We start from the raw sequence: 16,830 nt of genomic DNA, 5'->3' as shown, positions 1-16,830 counted from the left end.
TGAACTTTGCTGAAATACAACAAAATTTCTCAAAAGCACATTTTAACAGAAAAAGTTGGTTCATTATTGATCAATTTTGAAACAATAAGCCTTGGAGCCATGAAATGTTTGCTTACAAGATGTTTCATTTTGTAGAGGCTAAGAAAAGATAGCCATATCCGTATATGTACGTATGTACTAGTGGCAGTTGGTCTGTATGTATGTACATACGCAGCCCAGGTTGATCTCAATTCGAAATTTGTTGACAAAAGATGAGCCGTGTAAACACAAATGCTCGCTCTCGTAGCAATGAATTGTTTTGGATTTTGTTTCCTTTCGCAATAATAACGCCAAGGATGATGTGTTGTTTGATACTTGTTTGGACATTCGATTCGATTGGATTGTTTGCTTTTTGTTCGGGCGAGAGATGCTCCACCAGCCAAAAGCAATTCAATTGAGCATCCAATTTTGTGTATGCTCAGTCAACACTCTAAACTAAACTGTTGCTTCTCATTTGATGATTGAAGTAATTAAATGAACAACCCTTATTCCCTGCTCAGTTGAAAATACAAAAGTTTGGAAAATTGTATGTGCAGGAATTCGACGGAAATATTGAACGAGGAAGGTTGTGATTTCATATCATGATTTACACACATATGTAACAGTTTTGCACAACTCAGACACTATTATATGTATCCTACATACTAGGCCAAGTAATGTATGCATCCTTGTTCTGCCTGAAATTTTAATTTGAAAAATATTTACATCGTCTGAATTGTTTCACTTTTCGAATCCAATAATCCTTTATATAAAATTAAACTAATAAAGCCTAATATTCCCCAAGGGTATTGGTTTGCTGTAATAAATCCTACAATTTTATTTTGTGTTCTTGATAGCTGGAGGGTAGATTGACACGAATGTACGTTGTGTGTATCCAAGTTGCGAGTAGTACCTAAGGTTGATGCCAAAAACGAAGCTCATAATACGTGAAATATCGTGAGAATTGAATGTCGACGACCGTTGTAGGAAGGAAAAGATAGTATCGAACGTACGCGTATACCATTTGTTGAGCTTGAACATAATCTTCTGTGATCAGTAGCAGGCATCGTATTATTGTCAAGAAAGTAGAAAGTCAAAACCTTTAGAGTAGCATATTCTTTGCCTCCGAGATGAGTAAAGTCAATAAAAATGTGACTTAAGCTGACGTTTGACCCTGCTGGATAAAAAGTGATCTGGGGAAAGTCAATTATGGGGAAAGCTATTTGCAACCGCTGTAGGTGGCCCAACCCAAAAACACAACTTTTGTTTTCATCTTTTTATTTTAATCTACAATATCCAATGGCTTATTCCTCTTTTCACTGCAGATGATGTTTGATGTGCTGTGCTGTGTGTTTGCTGTGAAGCTATGTTAACATGAATAATTTGGTGATGGCATGATTCAAGCTTAAAATTAAAATATTCAACATCAGAAAGATGTGCATCTGTACAATTTTTACAAAAATTAAAACTCTAAAATCACAGAATCAAATCCAATGAATAAGTGTCAGGAGGCATACTTATTTAATACCTGTGTTTAAAGAAATAGGTCGGATATAATTTAGGATAATACAGATAATACTCGTTCAATACGTATGCAAACTAAGAAATATGTACGAGGACTTGGGATGGAATGTCGAAAGTGTTATATAATGAAATACTATAGCCAACTAATGTGTGCCTCAAAACCAACATAATTTTACCGTAGTAGTAACATTTTGTTTTGTGAGTCCCTATACTTTCTTCAACTTTTCACTTAGCGTCATTTCTTTGGATTTGGTTTTGTTGTCCATTTCATCCCCCTAAAAGATGCTCACTTGTTGATTAGCTAATTGCATTAAGAGTATTTTCATCCTTTGTCGTGGTATCTGAGAAGCCTCAGTCTGAGCACCGAGAAGCGTTAGAAATATTACGAGCATTGTCCTCCCATTGTGTTCCTTGCTCTTTGAAGTAAGTCAACTTATTGTTCTGCCCCATTCAAAAAGTAAGATTTGATTTAATGGATTTTGCTACTGAGATGGGTGCCAACTTTCTCAACTAGTTTTCTTTCGTAACGAAAATTCATCACAATTTCAACATATTTCACCTTTCTGCTCTTGTAAATTAATTATTACATACGTACATTGTACGACAGGTTATTGCGCTGGATGCGCGAATTATATTTATGAAAGTGATTTTAAATAATTGATAATTAGAAATAAAATTAACAATAAAATTTCTCCAGCTAAATTTAATCATAATTGAGTAAATAACTAGCTTTCGCTTACCTCCATTCATGACATCGGCAGTATTCATGTACATAGCATGGAAAACTGTGCTTGATTCTTTTCTTGTTATATAATTTCACTGTAATTGAATTTAGGTCTATGTACATACGTACGATAAAATATAACACACAATAAACCAAACCGAGTTATTTCTGATAAATACAAACACAGATAGTTCTGCTTCCGTCAGACTGATAATCATACCCGAAATTTTTCAGAATTGTAAAGTCGCAATTATTGGTGGAAATCGTGTTGATAACACCTTTTATCTGTTGTCAGATAACCCTCTGGTCCAATAGTGAGAGTTGATGAGTGGGGAAGTTTGGGTGAGATGAGACTCTGCGTGTTTGGGGAGCTGGTCGTGTATCGGGGTTGGAGTGAAAGAGAGAATAGAGAAAGCAGCCACCCCGACGACCGGGTTCGCTTTCTTCACCTCATTTGGCTCACTCCGTCTCATTTTCGGGCTCTTTTTCATCCCATTCAGCCTCCTGTTAAAATCAACTCACTCATTCAAGAACATGTAGATAAACACGCGTACGACACGATTTCCTCGGGATTTTTCTGGCGACTTTGCGGTTCATGAGTATTCAACAAGCAACTCCTGCAACGTTGTTGACTCGCATTGAAATATATTTTCATACGAACTACGTGAATTCAATTCAGCAAAAATTCTGCCCCTCTTTGTGCCAAAAGAAATTGATTGCGGGTACAATATGGTTCGATAAATGTGTCCAATTCTATTAATTATTACTTCCTCCACAGATTTTTTGTATACATGGACATATATATCAATGTGTACAACAATCTACATATGTAAATCCTAAAGTTTTCTGCGTCAAGAATTGCAGATTTTTCATAAACTCTGCAACTACACTAACCACTAAAATCATGAGGTTACATGCATATAATAAGTACATACATAAATAATTTAAAATAGAGTCACAAGAAATGTAAATAATGAACAAACCTATATGTGTTGTTTACTCATATTCTTATATAGTCTTATACTGAATAATTGTCATCATTAAAAATATGTAAATAGAAATTTGTAATTTGTAAATAAAAATAAAAAATAATAAATAATAAATAATAAATATGTACATAAGTGTATTTATAAGTTAATAAGCAGATCAAGTTCGTAAATTAGTTTGAAACTAGGAGTAGGTCTTCGTCCCCACCTGAGGCCGCGACAATTAATGGGATCGCAATGGATAGCCCAACAGCCACAAGAAGAATGAGGATCAGAGCTGGAATGAGGAATGGAAGGAGGGGGCAGAGGAGGAGGAACAAAAGCGACACTCCCATACAGATACAAATTAGTTTGAAATATGCATACAAATATAAACATCCTTTAATAAAATAGGCTGCAAGGATAAGTCCAAGGCCACCACGATTCGCCACATTTCTGGAACGACGGAGCTGGGAAGAGGCCACATTTGGTAATTTTGGGGTGGTTTCGTTCGCAGTTGACAAACTGTTGCTGATATCATAAGTTTGACTCCCTATATTATCAAATATTATACACATGTTAACAAAATGGTGTAATAATCAATTAAGTGTTATTTAAGACTTTTTGGTACATTTTTCCAAAGCTCCAAAACGAGGCGTAATCGGAAAAACCAGGGGTGTTGATGAAACATGTTCTCCAGAAACTGTACTTAACCCAAGAAATACTGCAATAAGCAACAAAATTTTCGAAATTATGCACATTTTGAAAATAAGAAAACTGTTCTATACTGCTTCTAAGATTATGTTGACACATGGATTGTTTAATTCGCACTGATCAGTCTAGAAACAAATGGAAGGCTAATTTTGCAGAGAAAATATAAAAAAAATGGGTAAAATGTATGACAAAAAGATGTGAAATGAGGTAAGTTAGGAAAATTTGGAGCACATCAGTAGCCATCTTCTTGTTGAATTTGCTGACCAACAACGATTCTAGGGCAAATCTTGATTAAATTGGTCCACGACCTTTTTTGTCAATCTCAGGTGTATTGGAGGAATAGAAATGGATAAATCGCAAAATATAATTGTCTTTAAAATCAATAGATAAAATTAAAATAATATTCGTGTGTTGCAAATCAATAATGCCTTCAATGTCTACCACCAAATATAGGAATACCGCATCACAATATCATTTACGTACATTTCAAGTTTTGAGTATTTGTCATTTGCCATATAATTCTGCAAAGTCACCGTTTCATCGGACAAACCCCATCTTCACTTTTAATTACCTGCTTTTTCTACCACTCATCACGATTCACTACTTTCAGTCACCCAGTTTACCAAGAATAGCTATTGACTGAGTCATGAAAAAAAAATTATTCACATGTGCAAGTTGTATGTACATTTCATTAAAATTAATCAGACAGTGGGAATATACATACGTTTTGATTGAAGATATAAACCTGTAAATTATTCTATTCCTTGTTACTCAAAAGCCATGATCAGTCATGATTTTGAACTTGAAGGAGGCATACAAAAATCAAAACCAATATCTTCTTGTTGTTTTGTGGCATACACAAAAAGATTGCTCATTCTGAATCAAAAGGCTAGAAGAATATAAACTATTTGAAACTGGGATCAATCCATTGAGAAAGATAAACCCGTAACAATTTGTGTCTCATGTGTGGTACGTACGTAGATATAAATTTATGAATATTGCGAATTAAATTAATTCTAATATAAAGCTTTCTCAAAAAATGATGGTTCATTTTCTTTTCCCATAAAATTAGGGAAGAGATTTTATAGATTTTATAGAGACTTATTTTCACACGTTGACAATACAAAATAAAATCGTTTTCTCAGTATCTTTTCATCTGGTCACTCTTTACTTTAAACTTTCTTTCATTGTTGTAAAAGATTTATTTCAGACATTACAATTGTAGCCAAAAAATAAATTGCAGTATTACTATTAATATGCAGTTGTACGTACACAATATGTACTACATATGCACATGTACTCCTGCAGCTCTCAATAAAAATGAGTAGCAGCATGAAAAGATAAATGTCACAAACTATTCGTACCTGGCTTTTGAGTTCTCATATATGTACTAATACATGCATATGTATGCACATATGAATATGTGTACAATGATGACATATACCTTAGCTGTTGAAAAGTGAGGAAATGTGAGACGTGTAAAAAACTTGTGTGGACAGAGATTACAAAAGTTATATTATTTTCGCACTCCCCGATTAATCATTGCTTGGCGGCTTGTCACAATAAGCTAAATCACAATAAGTCTGTAACCAAATTGATCACAAGTCTGTAAATAATGATTAAAAGAAACTAGCTGCAACCGGTCATCGTTAAACTTTTATCTAAAAATAGAAGTTACCGTATAAATACATCACTCGAGTCTGTAATAATGTGTCTAAAAATAAAAACTGAGACATGACATTGCAGTTTGTCCCTTTCCTTTGCAGAATAAATAATTCGGTTACTTTGACTCGGATAATATGCAACAATGCCATTTTAAGTATAAAATGATACAAAATGATAAAATAAACCGCGACACACATTCAACTCAATGACCAATTAAATATAAATAAAAATGAAAATATGTACAAGTTGAGCTAATCCTATTATTCCATTCAAGTAAAGCAGCATGACATTCGTCCATCCGATATGATTTTATGAGTCTGCATTGTAGCAATTTTGAAATTGCTACATGATACTTGCTAAATGGACATATTAAAAAATCTACATTATTTATCAAACGTAGTAGACCAACAATTTCATATTATTTCGGAAATCTTAAATTTTCAACTTTTATGATTTATAACTTTTACTCACTGTATAAAATTACAAACCAGGGATTGAGATATTGCATATTGCAAGCAATCGTTTACAACAAGTCAGTATGTACATGTGTGCATACAAATGTACATACAACATATGCAAAAAAATTATTTTGTGCATGAATTATCTGCATTTTCCGGATCGGTGTCTTTACTTTAAATATTCTTGACCTCGCACACTTCTAAAACCATGATCACATGTCATTTTCTGTAGAGCAAAATTTCAAATGACAAGTTCTAACACGCTACTGAAGTACGCTGGTAGTACATACCATGCATAATATTATGATACATACGATACGGCACAGCATGGTCATTAGAAATGCAACAATCACAGTGCATTGAATGTTGTATGTCCCATTACGAGCTTGCTGATGCTGATGTTGCGTGAAAGACGGATGTCAAAAACTTCCTATGAAGTCCTCATCATATTTTACCTCAATAGCCGCTATTGATATAAAATTCTATGCTATTTTTACATTCGCTGTTTGTAAGGCACCCAAATAAAGCACAAAACTAGACTCACGGTTCCAAAAATAACCATAAGTAGAAGATTATGGTCTCTATAATATCACGATATGGCTTGAATTTTTTCTCAGTTGTGTTTGGTAGTCGGTGGATGAAATGTCGAGACAGGTAGTAATTACAATAATTAGAATCCAAGCATATTTTCTTACGAAATGAGGTGGGGAAACCCACTGCTCAGTATTTTATTAAGTTTACGCTATACAACTATCCATGTCGTGGGACAATTTTCTTCCTCTGGACCATACAAGAACACTAGTCACCATTCTGGAGATCACAATTCCAATGGCTACAACCACCATAAGAATTCAGACTACTCGGACAATTTTTTTAATCGGACTATAAATTGTGTTGATAATAATTCAACACTGTGCAGCCAGCATTACTGGCAAAATAATCACGCGTATCAGTATAAAGAACCGGTAGGTAAATATTATAATTATGGCTGGAGTAACAATGATGACCGATTTAAGGAACAAACCGTAAGCTGGTTGCAACATCAACCAGTTTACTACTACGTAGACCCAATGAGGTAAAAATGCTTAATTAAGCTAAGAAATAAATATTTTGTATAATATTAAATAATACATTGATATAATACAGAACTAGTAAAATGATGATTTTATTCCAGATCCAAGGTGGACAAGGCGCACAGCTCAGAGTCTCATTCTGAATCGAAAGGTCACCATGACTCGATGTCTAAAGCCCACGGTTACGGGCATGAAACTCATCAGCACAAAGAGAAAGGTTGGGGTTGGCCACACCATCAAGAACACCATCATCACCACGACAAGAAGAAGAAAAAGAAGAAGAAAGGAGTCCTGGGAAAGCTTTTAAAGAAATTTAAGCCCCACAAAAAGCCGGAAAAGTTGATCTGGAAAGAAGTCCCGGAATGTGACGGTTTCGAAAATTTTATTAAGGATCTAGAAATAATTTCTTGGATCTTTGGATGGATTGGTTTTGCAAAAGCCACGCTTGGACTTCTTTTACACTTTTTAAATCAGGTCTACCTCACATTCAGTGTCATCAAAGGTAATCTTATCTTGAATATGAAAATTTGAAGTAGTAAATATTTTGAAAGAATGCTCTGATAACATTTGATTTTTTATATATTTATTAAAGTTGGCCTCCCAGAACGAATTTTAACCTTCATCGGTGAGCTAAAAAATTGAATATGTGGATAATTCTTACAACACGAACTTAACAATTAATAACTATGTTTCCTCTGTAGAACTACAAAATCCGGGGACAGCACCAGAACTATTAAAAATGATTACAGAAATAATTGGACTTATAGATTACGTGATAAACTTGTTAGTCTCCTACCCATTGGGAAACAAAATTGTTATAATTGAATCTATCGCGGAGGTTTTAACCATTATCAGTCTGGCTCTGGCTACGATTACTATATTTGACGATATTGTAGAAGAAAAAGTTTGGACAATTTTTGGAATTGACTTGAGAGAATTGTTCGAGGGCTACGGATGTGATAACCTATTCAGCAAGGAAAAGAAAATTGAGCAGTTTTTCGAAAAGTTCAACAAGTGGTAAAGTATGTACTACATGTGCGTTTAATTCATGCCATGCAGTTTATTTATTGTTAAAATTGACATATAAACACTTATTGTACGTATCAAAAGAAGTAATTTCAATCGTTGTAAAATATGAGAATAAAACCATTTGACAATACAAAATAAAACCTTCTTCCTTTTGTAGTCGTTGCCTATGTAAGAGCAATTTTACACTTAATTTATGTACAAGGCTGTTTTACACTGTTAAAAATCACTGTAATAACAGATTTTGTAGACAATCGACAACGACAAACTTATAAATATCTAGTTAATTTTGTATTTTGTTCTTAAAATAATTATTTTAAAGCACGTGTTATGACGTCATTAAAACGGAAAATGGTATACCTTATTAGTCTATTGGTACTTTCAGTACTCACACTACTGGGGATAAGCACTCAATTACTTGTACAGCAGAAGCTTAACCCTGCTTTTCGAAAATTCTTGGGGTGTGGCAATACTACAAATAGGCCAAAAGTCCGTTTCGATAATCAAGGGCGATCGAATTTTACCAATGTGTTTGACAACTTTCTGTGGTCCAACTTTACTGCGGCCATAAAACAAGAAAACCGTGAGGACATCTGGACGTACGTCAATGATCTCATCATGCGACTCACTCCTTATCTCACGAGAGAACCTCCCATTCCAATCAATGAATCATGCATAATTCAGCCATTAAGAACAAAAGACCAGATTGAATGCGAAAAATATAATGGAACGCTCTCCGCATACTCGGAAAAGAAAATCGGACTTCTCATTCAATTCGGTAATGAATGACCTTAGTACAAATTAGTTAACTAATTATTTATAGCACACTGAGGACTGACAACCATTCAACTACATAGGTTTCGAAGTCGACACGTTAGAAATACACCTGAACGAATTGTTTGACGTTGTGGACATTTTTTTTATTATCGAATCCACGCATACTCATTCAAGATTTTACAGGAAACCATTAATTTGGGAACGAATTAAGTATCAGCCACGGTTCCAAAAATTCCAGTCCAAGATCGTTTATTTCTTGATTGATGACGCATCCTCAATAACTGCCATGATGAAGATTCAGAATTCTACTGATATTAATAGTTTCGCTTCAGAGGATTTGCAAGAAAAGCTTCGTTGGAAAAAATTCCTGGAATGGAATAATGCCACGAAGTTTTTTAACGAGGAAGATTTACTAGGTATTTTATATAATTGTATGCAAAAACATGTCCATTGAAAAGTTATAGTTGATTTAAGTATTTATGCATATTAAGAAGTTCTGATTAATATAGGATTTGGCGATAGTGATGAAGTTGCAAGTCGTGAAACTGTAAATTATTTAAAACATTGTGTGCCAGAATCTGACCCAATAGACATTGGGATCTGGTAAGGAAAATTCATTTGTTTCCTCAATTTTTATTCAAAATGATTTGCTCAGCAGGGACAAGTAGTAAATCAATCCGATACTAGGTTTCCATTCGGTGCAATTGATCAAGCATATTTATCAGACTTTCCTGTATACGAACATCCATTCACAATTGGTGACCCCACATTCTGGACATTAAAAACAGCTAAGGATATCAATACCTTGGCTCATTTCAACTTAGCCGGGTTCGTGCAGAATTTAAGAAAACAATATTAAAGCAATATATCGTATTTAATTTTTGGAACTATTTGTACGTTTTTGTTTTGACGTAGATATCCAACCAGGAACCGAGGAAGGTCTGCAGCTCACTTGCTCGGTGGAATGCATATGACGGTACCAGATTTTTAGCCATCAGTTCCATAGAAAACAGTTTTTTATTGATCGTCTTCTCTTATCCATCTTATCAAATAATTTCAGCATTACGGGTACCTTCCATCCATACTTATCAAGCAACTCACTCTCTCGGAAAGTAGTTATAATTACTTGAAGCAAGTCGCAGAGCTCCCCCTGCATTTTAAGAACAAGGATTTGGAGGAACTCCAAGCGTTTTATCGCGAACAATACTACAAAGACATTAAATATCGCATATTAAACTTGGAGAGAGTAAAAATAATTGACCCCGAGAAAGAGAAAATTGTTGTATTGCCTTGGTTCTACAACTGCAATCGAGATCGATATCCTTCATGGGAAAGGAAATTAGACCCAAGACTGTATTAGTTAATTTTACTCATTAGCAATTTTTACTAATTACCTGTTAGACACCATCATGCCAATATATGGTACTTATGGTGAATGTTTTCTAATTAAACTTTCCATTATGATCTACATGTATGGTGTACTTCTCTCACAATTGCTGTACATCGCCTTGGTGCAACGAGCAAAAGCCATTCAATACATTAAAACAAAAACTGTAGATTTTATTTTATGGATGAAGTTGGGATTGTCTCAATTGTATATCATTTTTAATTGCGTTTTAGATTTCAGTACCAACGGTACTAGTATTAATGCATTATTATTAAACGAAGACGAATACCGCTACATGGCGCACTAAATTTGCACCATTAATATTATTATGTGTGCAAAAATGAATTTCGCAGTAAAAAAAAGTTCTGTAAACTGCAGTGAAATGTCCAGGACTTGTATTGGGATACATATGTATAAAGAATGCACTCGTTGTACGTAATGAGTTGGGGAACCATCATTCATTGGTAGAGGATCATTGACCATGATTATTTACCATAATCACAATCACGTTTCCGGTTCATTGTTAGCAATTAAACCTGTGTGCTCACATTTTATAAGTTGACATTTTTAGGAACTAACCCTATTTATACGACTTACTTCCTTTTTATTCCAGATTATAGAAATTGAATGAAAGTTCGTATGCTGCTAGTTTGGGCACCTGTGCCGCACCAAGCGAAGCTTAATAACACGTCACATATCGTGCCATAGGGTGTAAATAAAAATGTGTATGTATAAGCATATATATAGGTAAATAAGTTCAAATTATCCTAACAGCAAGCGTAAATTATATCATCGTAACCACCTAAAAGTAAATTAAAGTGCAATTTACAATGCAGATTAGTTAAGGATACATAAATTTGAAACGCTGCATGTGGAGAAATTTTTATTTAGAAAATGTTTGTCGAAACTGTCGAAGCGATTATTACTGGAAAATTAAGTAAGCAAATTCATTTAAAGTTTTTAGTTGCTTGAACATGTTTGTGGACGACACAATTGGACATTTAACCTTTGTCAATCCAAAGCTAGCAAATAATAAGCAAGGCACGTTGAGGAGGTTCGGTACAGCGAGTCACACTCTATCAAATCTGATCCTGAGGATGAGTTGGCCACCATTATTAACCATGCCCATGTGCAAATTCCACTAAATTTATGTATTTGGTGAATATATGTATACATTGTCGGAGCCCCAAGAATAATGCTATGGACAGCGAAGCAGTGTGATGAACGTTCACTGTATAATTATATATTTTTTAACGAAATTATAGCATTACACAACTATTCTGCTAGGATAGACAACGCTGTTGACTTTGTATGCAGTGATCCGTACAATAATGCTCAACAAACCTACAAATGTACATCCTACTCTGCCGTAAAGAATGCAGACTACCAAATCTGCGAATGAATACAACCCTGTTCCGTCAGTAATTCGTTGTTTGTTGTGTGAGTCGCCTCGTAAAAAGTAGCGAATGGCGAGCGATATGGTCACTTGAAGAGAATTTGACTAAATCTGGATTCAGCTTAATTTTGCTAAAATACAAACCAGAAAGTTCGGAGCGTCTCGTTGTGGCTTCAATAAATTTCTAGTCGTTCGACAAGTTCGGTTAATTTTTAAATTCAAACCGTTTTTGCGAAGGTTCTGCGCTGTTAAAGTGCCATGCAACCGTCACTAATTTTGCTACTACTTTCATTTTTGTTGTTTCACACTGAGGTAATTATAAACAAGTTATTTGATTAATGTTATATTGGTGATTTAATATCAGTAGGAAAGTCAGAAGACATACGACAATGCAACGAAGATGTGTTTAATGAATATCTATACTGATAAATATTAATAGATCTGCAAATCTATGATTCCTTTTTTTCATTCTAGGGAGATAGTCAGAGCACAAACGGTGGAGAATTATTTGGCAAGGAATTTTTCGACACCACTGGTAAACACTCTGGAATATCATATTATTTGGCTTCCTATTTACTTGTGTACCTCCTTTGTTTTATCCAATTTATTATTGCGGTAGCAAGGTGCAAGCAACCGAATCCAAGCTGAATTCTGTAGTCTATGTACACATATATAAATATACTTGGATTGCATAATTGTACCTTCAGCAACGTTAAGTCGAATTCCTAAAGTTAATAACTTATTTTTACACGTGTCGGTCTCGATGTTTCCAAGATTTTGCAGAACTTGAACAAAGTCAAGGTCGTCTCGTAAAAATATGATGCCCATTTTTACCATGTTTAAACCTATTTGTATTCATGCATTTTCTACCTACATTTTGGGAAATTAGCATTATATTGTACGCTTTATTCATACACACATACGCACAAATTACTTAATTCACTCTTCATGTTACTCACTCCTTATTCTTATGCTTATTGGTATAGGAAATTGGGAAGAAGGAGAAGTTCACATCTTTGGATATGAGACTGGTAAACGAGCTCACCGGGCAAGACGTACCTCGGACAATAATTTGAATCGCATTAAAATAATTACTGGAGACAAGCAGATCGACATTAAGCTAGAACCTGACCCTTCGTTATTAAACTCCGTTGTCTTTAAAGATGGGGATCACGTCACCTCATACTCGTTGCAGGAGTCAACCAATTGTCATTGGAAAGGGTATGTCGACGGAGGTGGCACTGCCGCATTTTCAACATGCCAAGAGCCAAACTCTTTGGTAACGTCCTAATAGATTTATATACATAAATAGTTGCAAGTCTAAACAGTTAAATACGCATCTACTTAATTCTGTTGCAGACCGGGATCGTAGTAACTGAGGAGGGCTTGTGGCTTATTAAACCAAGAAACGACGAAGGGAGTTTATATCGAAGCTTTAATAAATCTAGATCTAGACCACGCCGGAAAACTAATAAAAACGAGCAAATATTTTCGCACTTGATTATGTCCCCTGAATGGACAACTACGCATCTTTCTAATTGGATGACTGGATCTGATGGTAAAATTAATAGTGCCCTTGACATTCGTCTCGTAACTCATCACAATAATTTCGAAATTAGTTGCTCGTGTCCCCTTGAATGAGTTGGAAGGCGCAGCACGTCTTGCTGCGAAGGATGCACAACAACGGGAATCTCAACGGCAACCTGTCTACGATGATGATCCATCAATTTCTCTCGTGTATTCGACAGAACAAGATAGTTTTGGACACTACGCATCTTATTTTCCGAGCTGGTTCGGATGGGACTATTTCAATTATGACGATGCAGAGGAAGAAAACCAAGATTATGGCGGATTTCGTCGTCCTCCCTCGTTGTTTAAATCTGCTTCTGCTGCAACCCTTCTGATGGAAAGGAAAATTCGCGAGTTGGAAAGCAAGAAGAAATGGGTGGAAATGGCTTTGTTCACAGACGAGTCAATGTATCAACGAATGGAAAAAAAGTTTCCCAATGACACGTTGGTCAAGTTGAAAGACTACACTACAACGATGGTGAATATGGTATGTACATATTTACATGCTAACTGCCATCATTTTGCAAATTTTTTCCCGTCCTTATAATAATTTGGCAAATAGATGGACTTATTGTATGGTGGAAAATCGCTTGGGGTGGACATTGGCTTTCGTCTGGTTCACCTGGAAGTGATGAAAAAGACACCGAAAGAGCTGGACACCAACGGAGGGAAGGCGAAAGCATACTTGTCGTCATTTTGTGAGTATGCAGGAAATCAAAATTTGAACTCTGGCTTATGGGATCATGCTTTACTCCTTACCGGCATCGACTTGCATGAGCAAGGGCTCAAATCTACTGCAGGTAAAATTATCGGATGGAGCTAATATAAAACAAATTCATATGTAATTCTGCAGGAACTACAAAATATTTCTGCATGTATAAATCTCGAATCACATCTTATATGGAAATTATGTATTAAAACTACATTGTGCATGTTGATTGTTTATATTTTCCGAAATTCTTATAGAAGGATTGAGGGATTTTTTATAGCCCCTACAATACAATATTAACTTGTACATATTTCAGGGCTTGCTTGGGCCGGGACTATGTGTTACAGATATTACAGTTGTTCAGGTATATTTATGCATATACACGCACACGCACATGTAAATGTATAATGTTTATTGAAATTCGTATCAATTCAGTTGCTGAGGGAAATAGTTTTGGTTCTGCATTCATCATAACTCATGAGATGGGTCACTCGCTCGGTAATCTAGGATATGACAAATAATTTGTCATTTCATAATTATTATGAAATGACATTATATAGGAATGTGCAGCAAAAATGAAATACGCGTAGCGATACGTGTGATTCATAATTACTTTTTATTATTGTGTTTTCATTGCTTATTGAGAACTAAATATCTGCACGTAGGGATGGAACACGATGGGCTTGGTATATCAGAAACATGCGACCGGGATAAGTTTATCATGTCGCCCACAACGGGACCAGGTAAAGTGACCTGGTCCAATTGTTCTAGTAAAAACCTTCAAGATTTCATCGAGTACGGTACCAGCGAACTGAGGTCCAAGAAGTATCCCTCTCAAATGCTCTCAAAACCTACTTGTCTCTCAGAAGTGGTGACGAAAGGAAAAACGTCGACAACAAAACAAAAGCTACCAGGGGAGAATTACGATGCGTACTTTCAGTGTTCCTTGGGACTAGGGCCAGACTTTAAACCGTACTTTCAAAGAAATAAGACGCCTTTTAACGTGAGTACTGCTATTCAAATACGCTATTTTTATTAAGAGTACACCATTTTATGTTACATTCCTTAGAATATTTGTTGGATTTTGTACTGTGGAAATGGAACTCACGCAGTGTCGACGCACCCAGCCATGGAAGGCACCAAATGTGATAAAAACAAGGTCCGCAGTCGTCACTAAATATTATTAAATTCTAGTTTTAGCCCGAGTCAACATTTACACATACTCCTATTTTTTATATTAACTGAAATTGAAGATTTAAGTAATACTTATTTGATCTGATTAACATTTTTATTTGCACAGTATTGCAGAGGAGGGGAATGCGTGAAACGTCCCCAGCAAAGATGATGCATATTGGAGGAGTAATTCCACCGCTTGCTACGTTACAGATTGCTATTTATTGATCCCACCTGTACTTACTATTCATTACTATAAGTCATATATCCAGTTATTCAAAAGTACTAAATAAAATAATAATTGGATTACACGGAGTTAAGTGGAAAAGTCGAAGAAAAAGTTGTGTTTTATTTTGTCAATATTTCGAATGCTATCTGCCATTCATTATCAAGACATTTACAAGAAGATGGGAAATTTGTTACAATAAAATAGACCGTTACCTCAGATTTGTCACTGAGCAAACTTGCTTAGGTGTATCCGTCATTCATTTTAGCCGATTTATAATATTCTTAATTATTACTCATGTCCTCGTCCTCATGCATCTAATCTTAGTAGCTAAACGAAGGTTTCGTTTAATATTTTTTAATAATTTTTGACTAATAGTCATTTAAAGTATGTAACATGTAAAGTATGATAAACATATGCATGCTTGAGTATAAAAATTAAGTCTGGAATCACTGGAATCAGTCAATGTGAGCAGATTTCCAGTTGTGGAATAAAAACTGTGCATAGTCCACCCGCATATATTTACCCAATAATATATTTTCACTCTTTACAACTAGGTGAGAATTTTTCGAATTATGCAAGTCTTGGAATTTTTAAATCAATTGACTTGAAGGCGGATCAAAAAGATCCGACAGCTATCAATAAATTTTGTCTTTTGAAAAAATGTCCTCCCAAACCGTGCAAAATAGGATATTAAATTTTGTAATACTTAAAATGGATTAAAGTGGCACAACTGTAGCAATAGTAAATTAATCCCCCAGGTGCAAACACCAGGGGTGGCCCCGTATTTATTTTAGAAATTAAGAATGACAAAGAGAATGACCGTCTCGGACTATATCTCGTTTGATACCAAAACTTTGCGCACCACTGATTTAAAAATTATGATCTTAGTTCATACTAATTGTAAGTAGTAGTAAAATGATAAATAATAGTAATTAGACGACGATTCTGTACAACCGTAATAGAGCAAGTTCCTAAGATACTGAAAGTCGTGGGCATGGTATTTAGTCAATACAACAACATCGGCATTCCTTGTAAGAGAATTGAAGCAAAGAGTGGGGAAATTTCTTGATTAACTAACTCATAATGAACATTCCTCCTGAAAACATTTCCGACGAGAAAGCTTTGTCTGTAGACGAAAAGCTTTTGACAAAACGCGAAAGTAAAAGCAAATTACAGCCCACATTTCCTGAAGTTCACAAGTTCGGAAAACCCCAAGTCCTTTCGTCAGAGAACAATACTGGAGTTTCTCATCCTATAAGAAGGTTAAATACGAAAACGATTGACAAGACTGAAATATTGAAAGATGCTCTGAAACCAGGCGAATTGAATACTGCAGCCTTGAGCAGTCAACAGAACCCGATAACTAATAAGCATAGTCAACCTATAACTGTCAAAGCGGATGGTCGGAATGGCAAGGGTCATC

At 35.2% G+C, this 16,830-nt stretch overlaps 3 protein-coding genes and 1 long non-coding RNA gene across 5 annotated transcripts; 3 read left to right on the top strand and 1 right to left on the bottom strand.

Annotated features, from left to right (window-relative positions):
* Nucleotides 1-2,999: 2,999 nt before the first annotated feature.
* On the bottom strand, nucleotides 3,000-5,866 carry LOC118434497. Its single transcript, XR_004834081.1, has 2 exons — nucleotides 3,863-5,866; nucleotides 3,000-3,784 (listed from the first exon to the last, which is right to left on the bottom strand). It is a non-coding gene; the product is annotated as an uncharacterized LOC118434497 (long non-coding RNA).
* A 782-nt stretch (nucleotides 5,867-6,648) lies between these two features.
* On the top strand, nucleotides 6,649-8,326 carry LOC110844474. The gene is made up of 4 exons (XM_022090686.2): nucleotides 6,649-7,143; nucleotides 7,243-7,643; nucleotides 7,734-7,766; nucleotides 7,843-8,326. Exons 1-4 carry the CDS (start codon nucleotides 6,767-6,769, stop codon nucleotides 8,160-8,162), a joined length of 1,131 nt encoding a protein of 376 aa, XP_021946378.1. The 5' UTR covers nucleotides 6,649-6,766; the 3' UTR covers nucleotides 8,163-8,326.
* LOC110843367 lies at nucleotides 8,159-10,507 on the top strand. The gene is made up of 6 exons (XM_022089330.2): nucleotides 8,159-8,945; nucleotides 9,025-9,360; nucleotides 9,454-9,547; nucleotides 9,632-9,772; nucleotides 9,860-9,920; nucleotides 10,005-10,507. Exons 1-6 carry the CDS (start codon nucleotides 8,498-8,500, stop codon nucleotides 10,302-10,304), a joined length of 1,380 nt encoding a protein of 459 aa, XP_021945022.2. The 5' UTR covers nucleotides 8,159-8,497; the 3' UTR covers nucleotides 10,305-10,507.
* A 1,165-nt stretch (nucleotides 10,508-11,672) lies between these two features.
* LOC110844402 (A disintegrin and metalloproteinase with thrombospondin motifs 16) lies at nucleotides 11,673-15,498 on the top strand. 2 transcript variants are annotated; one of them, XM_022090594.2, is made up of 11 exons: nucleotides 11,679-12,039; nucleotides 12,202-12,262; nucleotides 12,714-13,006; nucleotides 13,087-13,285; nucleotides 13,347-13,783; nucleotides 13,859-14,096; nucleotides 14,322-14,369; nucleotides 14,441-14,503; nucleotides 14,671-15,008; nucleotides 15,075-15,164; nucleotides 15,306-15,498. In XM_022090594.2, the coding sequence occupies exons 1-11, from the start codon at nucleotides 11,986-11,988 to the stop codon at nucleotides 15,348-15,350; spliced, it is 1,866 nt and encodes a 621-aa protein (XP_021946286.1). In that variant the 5' UTR covers nucleotides 11,679-11,985; the 3' UTR covers nucleotides 15,351-15,498. The 2 variants fall into 2 exon arrangements, with proteins under 2 accessions (XP_035703655.1, XP_021946286.1); XM_035847762.1 differs by lacking the exon at nucleotides 14,441-14,503 and having other exon boundaries at nucleotides 11,673-12,039.
* Nucleotides 15,499-16,830: the final 1,332 nt, after the last annotated feature.

Source organism: Folsomia candida, unplaced genomic scaffold, assembly GCF_002217175.1.
Source record: "Folsomia candida strain VU population unplaced genomic scaffold, ASM221717v1 Fcan01_Sc002, whole genome shotgun sequence".
Lineage (NCBI taxonomy): Eukaryota > Metazoa > Arthropoda > Collembola > Entomobryomorpha > Isotomidae > Folsomia > Folsomia candida.
Note: the sequence above shows the minus strand (reverse complement) of the source record. Positions and strands in the feature narration are given on the sequence as shown.